This window comes from Nothoprocta perdicaria, unplaced genomic scaffold, assembly GCF_003342845.1.
Source record: "Nothoprocta perdicaria isolate Ctin4 unplaced genomic scaffold, notPer1 scaffold_196, whole genome shotgun sequence".
In the NCBI taxonomy this organism is placed as follows: domain Eukaryota; kingdom Metazoa; phylum Chordata; class Aves; order Tinamiformes; family Tinamidae; genus Nothoprocta; species Nothoprocta perdicaria.
Genome location: NW_020455160.1, coordinates 1,427,023 through 1,442,164, shown reverse-complemented (window position 1 = coordinate 1,442,164; position 15,142 = coordinate 1,427,023). Strand labels below are relative to the sequence as shown.

The window sequence follows — 15,142 nt, the reverse complement described above, 5'->3', positions numbered from 1 at the left end:
TGTGTCCTGGGAGCAAAGAGGCTGTTCAGTCTGGAACTGGAAAAGTCTCTCAGCAAAAATACCTTATGAGTAGATCAGTAGAAGAGCGCACTCTTGTTTATTTTTCCATATATAAACACAAACTGTTTCGGTTGTTCAGCATCCGTTCAAAAATTATAGGAATCTTAAAATAGACCTAAGGTAACAACAGTATCTTTACATCCACCCACAAAACATCAACATGTAAAACATTCTATTCCGTACTAGAATGGGTATTAATTGCACAGTAATTTTGAACAAACTGCCTCAAAGCTCACTTTACCTTGTTATAAGGGAATTGCAAAGATGATCGCTGCTCAATCAAGCTGGATGCTAACATTGATACTGTAGGTCCTCAGAACATTTGGCTGATGAATGCAGGGATCGGTGCAGTGCATGTAGTTTTGTTACAAAACATTATGATTTTAAGATTTGTTTTTTTTGGTTTACAGTTGTCTTATTGTGTTGTAGCACCTGAAGAATTCAGCAAATTCATGTTGGGGTGCAACTGTTGCCCCACGGAAGAACAATGTTGGACTCTTCAGTATTGGTTCAGTGTGTTTTAATCAAGGAGAAGGGAACTGTTTCGTAAAGGTTGTGACTCCATATAAAAAAAATGAAGAATGAGTTGAGTAGATCTTTCTATGCAAACACCTCTTCCTGAATTGTACACGAAGAATTGCATATACTCTGTTCATGAAAGCTGCTGAGAAGAGCACCTTATGTAATCTGCAGAGGTTAATTAGCAGTTTCAGTACAGCAGCTAATGAAGTAGTTTACTGGCATTTGTACACTCATTAGCATTCTGTATGATCATGGTTATAATGATTTTTGGTTGTTTTTGACAGCTAGACCAAATGAGCATCATTACCGTGTCCCTTAAAATTAACGGTAAATCACCATGGATGTGATGCTGTTCTTGTCTGTCCTAGAGCATGGTGACAGGGATACATGCACCAATCTGTCTGTTATCTTTTGCTGCAAGAATGATCCTACATGGACTTTCAAAGTAGTGGTGAATTTTCTTCGTGATGGGTGTTACTGCCTGTTTCCCTTATGCACACAGTTCCATTAGCCAAGTAATACTGTATTTCAATTAATGATTGCCCATTTATTATTTTAATTCTATCAGAGATTAAGTAGTGCTTTCCCTGACATTCCCATAAGCAAGCCAGGGAAGATTATTTTGGGATGTGCAAAACTAGTTAGGAAATTAGACTCATGGAACAGTCCATACTTCATAATTATTTGGCAGGATCTGTGGTGCTGGATTTTTAGGGATCTTGCCCTGGTGGCCGAGGCGGCCAACAGCATCCTGCCTTGTATCGGGAATAGTGGAGCCAACAGGACCAGGAAAGTGATCATTCTCCTGTGCTCAGCACTGGTGAGACCACACCTCGAATACTGTGTTCAGTTTTGGGCCCCTCACTACAAGAAAGATATTGTGGTGCTGGAGCATGTCCAAAGAATGGCAACAAAGATGGTGAAGGGGCTGGAGCACAGACCTTACAAGGAGCAGCTGAGGGAGCTGTGATAACTTAGTCTAGAGAAGAGAAGACTCAGGAGAGACTTTCTTGCTCTCTGCAACTGTAGGTTGTAGTGAGCAAGAGGTCCATCTCTTCTCCAAAAGAACTACAGATGGGACAAGAGGAAATGGCCTCAAGTTGTGCTGAGGAAGTTCACATTGGACATTGGGAAGAATTTCTACATGCAAAGAGTGGCGAAGCGTTCGAACAGGCTGCCCAGGGAAGTGGTGGAGTCCCTGTCGCTGGCAGTGTTCAAGAAAGAGGTAGATGAGGCACTTAGGGACATAAACACTTAGGCATAGTGTTGAAGAGTTGGCAGTTGAACTCGATAATCCTATCTTTTTCATCCATGATGATTCCGTGGTGCTATGATTATAAACCTTGTGCTTTCCTGTATTTTTTTTTATTGACTGGAGTCATAGAATACAGAATACGTTTATTAAGTTTTCTGATAAGAATGTCAATGGATGAGCTACAACAGAGACACTATTCAGGAATTCAGAAAGATCCAAGCAAATGAAAGAATTGATGTGGCAAACAGAATGCAACTGAAAGAGCAGAAGTATCATTTTACACCTAGGGTAAATCAACTACCCAAGCACGCAGTGAAGAATAGCTGGCTAGGTTACGGCTAGGGGTACTTCTTTTTGATAGAAAATGTTGATCAGTAAAAGCAGAAGCTGCTATCACCCCTTAGCTTATCCCAGTCTTGCTGTAAGAAAGATTCAGGTGTTTTAGCCTTTCATGGGCACTGGGAGGGAATACGGTGGGAACCGCCATTGCTGATGATGGAAACAGCTGTTGCTATGATAGTCCTAAGTGTCATTTATGCTGCTAGAACTGACACTTGCCCCTGCTGCCAGCAGTAGTTATGCCTCAGCACTACAGCTTGTGCATGCCACCATCAACACCACTGCTAAATGTGGAGAGTCTGTCAATCCATCACAGCTATCTGCAGGAACTTCCTCTGTTGTAGGGAGCAGCGATGCTCTTATCATCACTGCAGATGGTGGTGCCTCTGTGTTGCAGTGCTGGTGCCAGTGGCACCCACCTGTACCATCACTACCCGAGGCATAGCAAGCACCTCTGCTGCTGCACGGTTGATAAACAGGATTGACACTCTTGGGGCTCTCCCGCCTGCCATGGTGATACCTGCTGTCACTTTCTATCTGCAGATTTTCATTCAAAGCTGATGCCTACGAATTATCATTCTGGTCAGGAAATAATCCAAAATAGTGGTAGAGGGCTTAAAGTGGAGCAGGATTGATTTAGGGGAGGCATTTAGAGAGGCTTTTTAATGGTAAAGCTAGTTAAGTACTGAGGTATACATGTTCTGCCATATATCACTAGAAGTGTTTCCTTTTGGCAAGCCCAGAGTTGTGCTCTCCCTTTCACCTGGTTTGTGTGGGGAATGTAAATGGGAAACAACTCTGTCAACCTGGCAAGTTATTCCTGTAGTTGCCATGCAATAACTCGGCTTTGCTGCAAAGGTGCAATACATAAGGATGCAGCCTTCAGTGTTCTGTCTGACCGCTGCTCTCCCACTCTGTACAGCATCACACCTATAGCAGTATGTCTTTGTGTGATTGCTATTGTCCCACGTTCATCAATACTGAATGTGACCCCTCTCTGGATTTTGTCAGGAAATGCTGTGCTTTGGTAACTGAACAAAAAGATCTTGTGTTCATTGCACCAGGCATTTTCCTGTAGATCCCTGTGTCTTTCTCCAGTGGAAGGAAATAGAGTGGCTCCTTCTGAAGTAGAGCCATTCGAGAAGAACACCTGTGCTTACAAGATCTTGTCAGAGCTGATAGAGATGAGACCTCCTGGGACACTTTCTGTGCCAAATCAACCCGGAAGCTTCACAAATTCTGGAGCAGAAGGGCTGAAGCAACGTCCAGGAACACTTATGTTAGCCATGCAGGAGAGCAACCGGACAGTTATTTTTTCCTGTGATTACACCACTTGGCCTAATACTGTTTCAGTTTATGGCTATCTGAACAACAGAGCCATGGCGGAGCATCAGTGAGCACTCCTGAAGCCACCATCTGGACACTTCGTATGTTCAGCAATCTGTTGAGGATGAGGTTTTACAGGACAGCCAAAATCTGCCTGAGCTGATGAGTACGAACATTCAGCATGCACCTCAAGGAGAAAATGTTAGAAATTTAATTTAGAGTAGCAGATTTTGGAGTAGTATCTTACTGATAGCCAGTGAGTATTATGAGGTATGAAAAAAAATGTTTGGGAGGCATAGCTTTGAGATGGTTTTTAGTGTGCTAGCCAGAATGTTCCAATTCATGTCTGCACTGGAGGTGGAAAGAATTACAGTTGTTGATTCTCACATTATTAATATCCTAAACCTTCATGAATTCTCTGAAATTTTGTCCTCTTGCTGAAAGATGGGATGTTCTCGCCTGTGTCCACTTTTATGGAATTCAATTGCATAAGTGTAGGCATTTAGTTAGTATATGGGCATATTTGCATACTGGGAAAAGAAGCTCAAAATCAGCACTATAAAAGCAGGCATATGAATTGTTGTGTTAAAGAAAATCATCAGGAACACTAGCATGCCTGTCTTTTGTTAAAGAGTAATTTTCACAAAGAAAAATGTTCAAATCAGGTCATGGATGCACTGAGGTTTTCTTTCACTATGCCCCTAACTGTGTGTTTGTGAGGCTCTGGGCTGTATATTCCATATCTCTTGTCTGTTTTTCCTGAAGCTCTGCTTGTAGTGGTGAATGTAGGTCAGTTGGACTTTGCAGTAGTCAGATTTCTATTTTCCTGTCTGCTTCCTCTGATACAGCCACCAAACTCTCACTGGTTGAACTGACCCTGTTCGGAAATCAGGGGTGCCAAATTAATTTGATCTTGAACATAAATATTCTGCTATCCATTTTATTCTCACTGAGTTCAAGACTCTTAAAATATCTCAGGCGACCTACAAATTCTCTGCCTCAGCACTTGTCCTCTGATTATGGTCCATTCAGTTTAGATCACTGACCCTTTCTCCATCTGGTCCATCTCAGGTGTCTTCCATAGACTGTTCTATGCTCCTGATACCTTAACTGTCACATGCCAGTGACAGATTCCATTTATTTATCTTAAGCATCCCGAAAACTATTAGAAACAAAACATGGAAAGTGTCTTCTGTAGAAATGGAGATATTGGGCAATTTCTTTATATGGTACAAGCGGTATCTGGCTAAAAGAAGTTCTTGCCCTACCAACTGTCTCAGTGGCCAGCTATATTGTTCTACCTGTTTGTATGCAGTCCCTGGATTTTGCAGGGCTGCGTGTCCTTCAAAGGCTTAAATAATTTGTTCAGCCTGTGAAGAGAAAGATTAGGGGGAGGGTCTATTTGCAGCCTTCTGCCACCTGAGGACCATCTGAGAACTCTTCGTGGAAGTACACGGAGAAAGGACAAGAGGCAACAGGCAAGAACTGCAACAAGGAAAACCTTATCTGGGCATAAGGATAAAAATTTTCATTTTACTCACAGTGGTGCAACCCAGGGACCTGGCTCAGGGAGGTTATGGCAGTTCCATCCTTGGAAATTTTCAAAACTTGGCTGAGTGAGATCTTGAGCAGCCTGCTGTAGCTTTAAAAATAGCCCTGGTTAAAGCGTAAGGTTAGACTTAGTGATTTCCAGACATGCCTTGCCTTTCAATATAATTAATGTTTTAACCATATTATTTAGCCATAATTATTTTCCCATAATTCTTTAAATCATGTGCAAGAAAACATCATACAGTACCTAGTACTTCAGAGTAAATTGCAGCTATTTCTCCCAAGTATGAGCAGTACCAAAAAACTCATAAAATTCTCTCATCTATTAGCAGGTTCCCTTCTAGAAAAAAAAAAACAAAAAACCAAAACAAACAAACAAAAAAACCACACAGAATCTTTTAATATTGAGATTTGTCATGAAAGAGAACTGGTATTTGCAGAAATGTAGCTGGCAATATTTTTCCTCATTTTTTGATGCTTTTAAAAGGCCACCACTTTTACTTTTCGGGGGGGGGGGAAGGTTGCTATATGCATTCATTAGATTGATCATCATAATGTGTGTTGGGATGAGTGTTGTAATGTTAGTATTAAGTGATGCATGTTATTAGGTTTGTCTTATTACCTGGTAAGAAAAACTGGTAATTGTTCATCATAAAGCAGGTCATTTTGGAAACATTGTCCACAATGCATTCTTCATAGTATTTGATTTGTCTGATTAAGATATTTTCGGTGAAGAGAGGAGCCCAAGAGGAATGACGACTATTGAGTCCATGCATTCTTTCTAATTTGCTCTGGTAGCCACTTTTCTGGGATTATTCTATACTCTGTTTGCAGCCTGCTTACCTGAATTGTACAGGCACAGAGAATGCTTGTTGAAAAAGTAAATACAACTTCCTTTTAGTGCTCTCTCTTTAGCCAGCATATTGCTGGAAGTTGGTGCAATCTTTTATCATCAGTTCATTCTGAAATTCCTGTTTCCTCTACCTTTTGCTTTGCCTCTCTGCCTCATTTCCTTGTTACTTTATTGCTTGTTTCAAATTCATTTTCTGTGGAAATGCTGAGATCAGCAAGGACAAATTTTGGATGCAGTGAGAAACCTGGCAAAGAACAAGTGCACTTACAAAAAGCTACACCTATAGTTTTTGTCACTTTATGACTGTTAAGTACTTTTTTTTTAATTTTCTTTTTTTTTCTGGTTTCTCAGATACAGAACATCTCAGCATCTGAAGAGTTTTGTTGTAATAAATGGCATTTTTAGCCCATCAGTAGTTTTCAGGCTTCTGATACTGTGTTTTTGAAAATAAGCCTCAGTGTTTTTTCAGAGGGAAAATCAGAGATGTTTGAAGTTACTTATGTATCCCTGAATACAGAATACCCATTATCTGACTGATGCTGGAAGTTGTACAAGTCATAAGATCGTATTAAAATTTCAGCTTACTGTCAAGTTTTATAATGTTTTGGCACCTGAAATTGTGCTGTTGGCCAGCACTTTTGTTCATTGAAGATTAGCTCAGCTTTCAGTATCTAAAACATTCCTACTTAAGGTTGGAATTATCCTAAAGTAGCTTAGAGAGACTGGTTTCCATGAGCCAGAGGTGTCTGAAACTATATTTTTATGTTTAATCAAGTTTGAGAGCAAGCATATAGACACGTGGTCTCAACATAACCAGCCATGATCAAACTAGTCCATTTAACTATGCAGCAGTTTGAGATTATACTGCTGGCCTGTCAAGCTAACTAAAACATAAAAAGCCATACATAAAGAACTTTCAAGTTATTTATAGCAAATTCTAATCTTCAAAAGCTTTTACCAGCAGAGAAGCTTGTCAATCATCATAGCCAATCACATGAAACAAATGTTCCATTTACTGTGTGAATTACGGAAGAAAAGTGAAGAGAAAAAGGCCACCGGTGCAAATGGAAGACTTGAATCTTCAGTTTCTTCTTCTCCACTAATGGACAGCCTCTCTGTAAGTAACACTTTCTTTTGTTTTACACACTGTCCTTATAAAAAGTAGAAGTGGCACATTAGTAATTCTGTGCTGTTGCAGTCTGGATTTTAAAACTTTGCAATATTGACAGGGCCAAGTAGTGGATAACAGCTGAAATTCATGAATACAATTCACCTTCGGTTTCCATGTTCAAAATGATGAATTTGTAAATACTCCTGATATGCACAGTGTTCCAAAGAGAATATTACGGTCCTTTACTTTTGTCAGTAACTGTTTTATACACATAATATGAATGCATTTGTATAGTCTTCTGGAAGCCTATTGATCTGCATATAATCAAAGTATTGTATTTCTTTCCACAGAGAATGAGATAGTCTGAGCTTCATACAGAAAGACGCTAAAAAGGATCAGAATAATGTGCTTCCATACAAAGGAAAAATGCCTGCTATGTAAAAAAGGTAGAACATTAGAATCAAGGTGAGCTAAAAACTCTTCCTTCTTCCTTTATGAAGAAAAAAACAGGTGATATGTGAAGCAGAGCATAGTGAGGCAATGCACAGCAGAGTCTGTAATAAACTGGCTGCATTCCATCCACTGAAGCGTCAAGGCCTGTTTGTAGCAGACTGGCCTGGCTTCCTTGCTGTTTCAAAACCTTTTTCTCATAGTAACCTTCCAGTACCACCCCTGGTTGGGGAACAACTAAATTCTAGGTGTAGATCCTGCTGTTTGCAGTAAGGTGGGCTTAGCGTCATTTGGACTTCTACTTTCTCTCTTCACTGGCTGTGTAACTAATCAAACCTGACTTTTTTTTTGGCATTAGTTTAGTTCTTTTTAATCTCAGGAAAGTTTAAAAAAAAAAGAGAGAGAAAAGGGAATCCTCTCTAAATTATCCATCTCCTTCTTTCCTTGACTGGCTGCTGTACCAAATTAGAGAATTATGTGCTAATAAGATTTGTATACAGTGGATGGAGCTCAAATGCAATAGATCTTCTAAAACACAGTAAAACTTTAAAGCTTTGTATTCTGTGTCATTTAGGATTTCTGAGTGAAAACAACCACTGATTAATTTCTAGAGAGTAACAGAGGCCACTTGCAATCTAAGAAGAGGAGAAACCCATTCCCATAGATTATAAAGATGAGATAAAAATATTTGATTGCACAGATCTTTATAATATAAAAGGCAAATACAAGTGTTTGGTGTAGAGTTGATGATTCCTTGGTATTTTCATATTGAATGGCAGGCTGTGAACTCACCTACCTTTGTGAAAGACGGGGGAATGTTTTTCAGCAGTTTTGTTTCAGTGCATGTCAGTGGTTGCAGAGCCAACTGAAGCAGTCCCTGCTTCCCCTCTTTCTGGCTGCCCAATTTCACCTCCGGATCACGCAGTGAGATGTCCAGTCCATACAGAAGATAAAAAATGCACTGTTATGACTGTGCTGACCATTTATCTAAAACTGCACTCTACTTCCCTCAACCGGGAATCCAACAGGCTAGCGTAGTAATATTTGTACAGAAAATGTCTGTTGAGTTACGTATAAAACGTGTTACCTCAAGCCTTTCAGCTGGGGTTCATGATCCCCAAGGAGTAGCGACTTTAAGGGTTATGATGTGTTTGCCCTTAAGAATGTCTTCCCACTTCTAGTTGCTGGCAGGAGGTCATTTTTTTTCAGGGTGAGGGTGAGATCAAGCCCATGTTCATACCTGCACTCAGGAATTACAGCTAATCCTTACTCATCTACTCCGAGGAAACTGAGCTGTTGCAATATCCTGTAAGAAACAGGAGAAGGGCTAACATTTAGATGAGTTGAGTGAGGACTTGCACTGAAAAAATATTTGAGAAGCTGTTATAAAGGCGAGTACCTCATTCCTTGTACACAAGTAAATCCTTCAGCTTCTTGGTGATTTGCTGCACAGCAGACAGGAAAGTTTAGAGTCAATTTGGCTTATTACTGCTAGTGAAATTCCTCATAATCTAATTTTGAAACATTTGTTACCTGGCTGTAACAAAGCCAGGTAACAAAATTTACGTTTCACTCTTCTTTCTACAGTGAAACTGTTTAAAGGCACTCTAAAAGTTTGTGTGAAGTTCAGAAGATGTGTCATATTCATTGCTAAATTCACAAACGTAACATTTTATCAAAAAAAAAAAGAAACTTACATTTATTTTTAACACATTTTTGCTTCCTTTCTAGATCGAAAAGCTCTTCATACGTCTCTCTCTTGTTACAAACAAATGGAAAAGCAGTATCACCACTTCTTCGGGGTCTTCATATGCAAGAAGTTTGAGAGCCATTAGGAGAGGCAACTTTTATAGAACAGGACGTTGTGGAGGCTGACACAGGATTACAGACAAATTCATGTTCTTCTGTTGACAATTTTGATATACCAGGTCTGAAGATGCAAGTGCCAAGGCATAGCTCAGAGTCGCCCTAGAGCTTCTTTAAGTTGTGCTTGGAAAACAGTTGTCTGCACATGGCTCTTGGATTTGAGGAGGTCATTTTAGTGTATTTTGAAAGCATGTTTAGTTCACATCATCTCTTCTGTAATTTAGCTAGGCATGCCACTGTCTGGCTTCTTCATTATCATTTTTCCTTTAATAAAATTTCAAAACTCAAACTTCTTATCTGTCTCTCTAATTATGTCTGTGTAAACTGAAGTAAGTAGAAAAGTCTAAGAAGATTTGTGTTAGCATGATGATATAGTCCACAACGTGAAAAACTAATGCAATGTAAAGATCAGAGATTCACAGTTCCTCTCATATTACTAGGTAGTTATGCTGTTTTATTAATTTGTACTCATGTTGTCACTGAAGCAGTATCCTGAATTTAGACTGCACTGTGCTAGGTGCTGTACAGACTCAACCTACACTACTGACAGCTATATTGCTATTATGCTCAGTGGCATGTATGTAGGCAGCATGTAGGTATAAATAACAACTGGCTGGACTTTTTGCCATATTTCTACTAGTATCACTGTATTGCCATAACTTTATTCTTGTGACATGTTACTTTACACTGATAGAGATTTAAATGAGTGTTTTTGCTGACCTACATAAATTGGACCCCACCAATATGCAGTGCTTTATGGTGAAATAAATAAATGATTTTGGTGTGAACTTTGATAGTTAAAATGAATGAAGTTGTAAAGAAGATGCGCACTAGCAGTTTTACAGGGAAAACTTTTCCTAAGTTGTCGGTTACCTGGTTTGATAGCCATTTCTCCAGTTGAAGGTGATAATTCAAAGAAGCCAGAGTGATGGAGGCTAGGACTAGAAGGAAGATCATATATAAATCTGTTTGCCTATGTTTTCTGTATGTTGTTTCACAAAAATTTTCTTATTGACTTTCTTATTCTCTGCAAAGGGATATGGTATTTTAGAAATGACTGCTTTTATCGGAGAAGATGTGTATAAGATTATTGCAATTTATCCCAAGTAATCCAGTTCATCTGGGAATACAGTAACTAATAAGAGTTTCTGAGTAGAAACTTAGCCTATTTTCCTTTTTTTAAGAAAATTCAATGCATGCTTAAAGTTACATATTTTAGAGTGGATTCTGTGTCTAGTTTGTGCATGGGCTTTAATAGTACTATTCAACTGAACAGAAGAGGTTACTCATGTGTTGACCAAATTGGCCACCATGATTATGCTTGTATGGGCAATGCTTGTATGTTGTTACAGATATTCCTCATTATTATAACTTTTGCTAGTGGTAATGTTGCTTTGGTAAGGTAAACGTCAGCTGCTTTAAAGCTAGATTATCTGGGTCCTTTTAGGTTTTATTGTATCCTAGCTAAGTCAAACTATTTCAGTCAGTAAGCCAACTTACAAAACTAGCCCCAGTCTTCAGAGTCCTTGGAAATCTAGTTTTAAATGCTTTCTCTGATGTTTGTTAGTGGACTTTTGAATACCTCGTGAGGATTGGGAAGAAAGAGGGTAGCACAGGTCTCTAGCCAGGTCAGTTTATTTGGTACAGATGGTGCAAATGAGAAGAAATTGTTGGATTTCCCCTGAGAAATCCCTCTGCAAATACAAAATCAAGTTATTTAGTTCCTCCTTTCCCTATACACTGACAAAGGTGGCTGGAGTACACTGAGCAGAGGTTCAGCTTGCTATTTGTTCATGGACTTGGAGGTTGGCTCTGAACAGAAAATTCAGGAGCTTTAGCATATTGTCCAATTTTATTTCCATACAATTAGTGAAGGGTCAAGCTAGACTGTCCTCCCATCTGAATCTTCCTCCAAAAAGATGAACATTAATAAAGAAGTTCAGACAAAAGTGCAGAAGATGAAGGTCAGGCATCTTACTGGGTACAAGAACTGACAGAAACAGTTTGGAGAGACTCCTTTCAAGACTCTGGCAGATCATCTGAGTAGAGAGTTTCCAAATGACGTCCAAACACCAGTGCTTAACAACAAAGATCCTTACCAACTCCAGGCTGCAGGCCTAAGGGGTGTGTGAGGAGACTATAAGCACAATCTCAGCAACAACTTAATACTTGTATATTTTCTTTTCAAGGTGGATCATAGCCCACCTTTCAGAAAGGAAAATAAACAATGTATTCTCTTTCACACTGTAAAAAAGCTCCTTGCCATTTACAAAAATAAATGGAATTTCAAAACCTTTTCCCAATAGTGTGATTGTAACTGATGCCACAAGGAAAATGGATGAAGAACCCAGAGCTGGGCTTTTAAGCACTGCATGCTTGCAGAATGGCCTTAGACTTTTTTCTCCTGTCTCTTCCTACCCCAAAATAGTTATTACCCACTTGTCATCTGGAAAGGAAAAAAAGAAAAATGGAGGAATGAAGCAGTGGTGAGAAATCTTTGGCTAGGGAGGGAGCAAAAGGTGAGATATATTGTGTATGTAAGGTACCCTTCCACTGCCTTTCAGCAAAGGCTTTGGGATGGGAAGCAACCACAGCATTGAGAATCAGCCTATTTGCTGAGGGTCGACAGGAGCTCCTTGTCCTGCTTTCTATGGAGATCATTCCTAGAGACTCCTTAGCACTGCCTCATCCGCTCCAGGCACCTACTTCCCACGTGTCACTACCCTAGTCTGAATGTGTTCTCAGCAGTGTAGCCTCCTTCAAGGTAGCTTCCTTACCCCGGGACTGAATTGTGTTCCATTGCTATGCTAAAAAGAAAGTACACAAACGTATCATCTTCTAAAACAATTTTTTGGGGGGATCTATCTTATAGAGTGTTTTGAAAACCCGTGAAAAGAGACTACTCTAATCTTCTACACGAAACTGCTTAATAATTTTTCTACTATACCAAACATTTTATTCACTTGTTCTGCCCACATGAGATTCTTCATCAGTAAGCAAAAAAGAAATTAATCTTAAGAAAATCCTCATTCATATTTTTATAATACAGAAACTCTGGAATTTTAACTGTATATGTGGCTAATTGTAGCCTACATGTTTCTGGTCATTTGTATTTGAACAGATGTATTTGGAAATATATTTGAAATATAATTGTATAATTTGCATTGCATATTCAATTGGTATCCCCTCCAGCTTGTCAACATGTAGGTGACAACCATTTTGGTGCAGTACGTATGACCAACTGAGTATTGTATTTTACTGACTTAACAGTGAGTTCTACATGAATGACTACCGTGATTTGTTACTGTGAACTTTGCTGCCTCTATGATAAAGGTGGCTAGGTGATGTGGGGAGGGGGTTCCTGCAGGCAGCATTCCCTCACACGTGGGGATGCTAGAGCAGGGCTGCAAAGCAGCCAGGGAGCAGCCACTGCCACCTCTGTTTCCCATTGAATTGCAAGGGCTGTAGCTTTGTGCTGGATTCAAGCATTTTGTTGGCATGGGAAGTCTCTTCTGTCTTTGTTGGCTACATCTTCATCCTTTGTGCATGCATTGCTTTGTCTCTTCCAATGTCAGGGGAAGAGACCACACTAAGAGCAAGGAGATGGGGAGTCCAGATCCCTGAGGGAGAAGTAGAATGTATTCCTATAACATGGGGTAGACGGTGCCCCAACTTCTCCCTTCTGCTAGCTTCTCCACAAGATAGGGCCCTTCAGCCTGTTTTCTTCCCGTTGGATGTCCCTTGCTTCCTCCTTCCTGCCCCTGGGACCCAAAACAGTGTCTCCAGCATTTTTCTCTGTGTCTCTGCCTCTGCCTCTTGCAGAAGCTTGGTACTGCCTGGACTGACCTCCTGTAGACATGGCAGTGCTAGAAGTCTGAAGCGCTGTGCTAGAGGAGATGAGACTGTTAGATATATCACTGGGACTTCTGGGGTAGGTTAGGTCAGGTCTGTGTCTTTTTTTGCCTTTCCAGGGTTGGCTGATGACTTATAAATCTCCCCTGGGATTTTGTGGTCCGGCATAACATTGGCAGACCTAGGAAAGACACCAAACTCCCTTCCCACCATAGCCCCCTGTTGATTAGCAGACTGGCTCTGCCCTCACCTAACCTGGCAGCATCGTGTTCAAGCTTAGAATAAAAAGTGATGTTTGAGCAGCATATTGATTTGTCTGCTTTCCATAGACTTTCACTCTAGGCAGCTGCATGTTTTACCTGAGGGAAATGCCCCATGTGATCATCGGTGAGAAGGCTCTTGCCCATTCTATGACATTGACTGTAGAAGCCACACAGACTACAAGGGCTGAATGAATCTGTCCAGTAGCTGACACTGGCACTGCGCCTTGCTATGCTATAGAGTAGCAAAGCAGTAGCTTCTTACTTTATAAACCAATAGAGCTTAGGACACTGTTTGACAATGTGGCTGTGAAACTAACCTACATGTGCATTCTTTCTGCAGGGAATGATCTCTTTCTGGTTGCAGTCCATGAGCTGGGACATGCGTTGGGTCTGGAACACTCCAATGATCCCAGCGCTATCATGGCTCCTTTCTACCAGTACATGGAAACACACAACTTCAAACTGCCCCAAGATGATCTCCAAGGAATTCAGAAAATCTATGGTGAGCAACACTGTCCACTTGTCTGTTTATAGTGAGCCCAAGTGTAGAAAGTGTTTTACAGCCACAAACGGGTAGCTCCCCAGATGCTTGCAGTTAGTAGGCTGGATTTTGTGCTGTAGCTGAATTTGGAACCATTTAAAACCTTTAATCTGCAGCCAAATACATCTGTTCCTGTGGCAGTGTCAACCTGCAAATCAGAATAAAAGAACTTCTGTGATCTTGATGCTTCTCCATGCCTCCCTGTCCCCCTCCCAAAAAAGGTTTAGTGATGCGATTTAGTAGAAAGTTTAGTTTGTTTTTTCTATAGCAGAAAGTAGAAATATAAAGGTTTAGTAGAAAAAGCAGTTTCCAAAGGTTATCTTTCAGGATCACTTTCCTCCAGCAGATTCTGCACCTTTTCCCATCATCTTTCTGCAAATGCAAATAGAGGAGCAATATGAAGAACATGAAGTAAAAAGGATTTATGTGCTTTTTTTTTCTCCATCTATAGAGGGTAGGGAAAAGAGGTTCAGATCTGCTTAGGAAACATTTCTTTCAATCTCCAGTTGAAAAAAAAAAGAACATCATTGCATAACATAAAGATATGGGTTCAAGGAGAAAAGGAGGCCAAAGGATTAGTAAAGAGAACTAGAGGGTTGGAGATGATGTGGCACAACGTGAAAAATAAGGAGTAATGCAAACACAAGGATTTTCAGAGAACGATGTTCAGGTGGCTGAAGAGAGGGAGAGCAGAGGGGAAAACAGCTTTAAAGAGTCACAGTTAAGGGAAATCTAAGCTAGAAGAAGTTAACAGCTGTGAGGTGCTGAATTTGTTTCTTCTTGGGGAGGAATAAAAGGGAAATTTGTTTGCTAAAGTTCATGAAGAACTATCACCTTTATTCACTAAATGGTGTAGACCTTGTTTGAAGACTGTGAGAAGAAAATTTCCAGAGCTTTTAGCAGGAACAGGTCCTGCTTTATGAGCAGCCACTACAAGGAGTCTCAGATTGCACAGTGAACAAGTCAGAATAGTCATTTAAAAACTGCAGTATGCATATCCTTTATGAAGTTAATAAAGAAAACGACTCTTTCGTAGATGACAAACACAAGAGTGCAATGTTCCCTGATTTTGGTGATTGGCTATCTCAATTGCTTGTATTTTCCAACAGTGTAAGGTCTTTTGTTGTTGTTGTTGTTGTTTGGGTTTTTTTTG

At 40.1% G+C, this 15,142-nt stretch overlaps 1 protein-coding gene across 1 annotated transcript in view; it reads left to right on the top strand.

Annotated features, from left to right (window-relative positions):
- The window catches only part of MMP24 (matrix metallopeptidase 24), a 50,839-nt gene that overhangs the window by 11,498 nt on the left and 24,199 nt on the right, over positions 1-15,142 (top strand). The window contains exon 4 of the mRNA XM_026037294.1: positions 13,789-13,950. Within this exon, the coding sequence (XP_025893079.1) occupies positions 13,789-13,950 (162 nt within the window). The remainder of the gene's footprint in view (positions 1-13,788; positions 13,951-15,142) is intronic.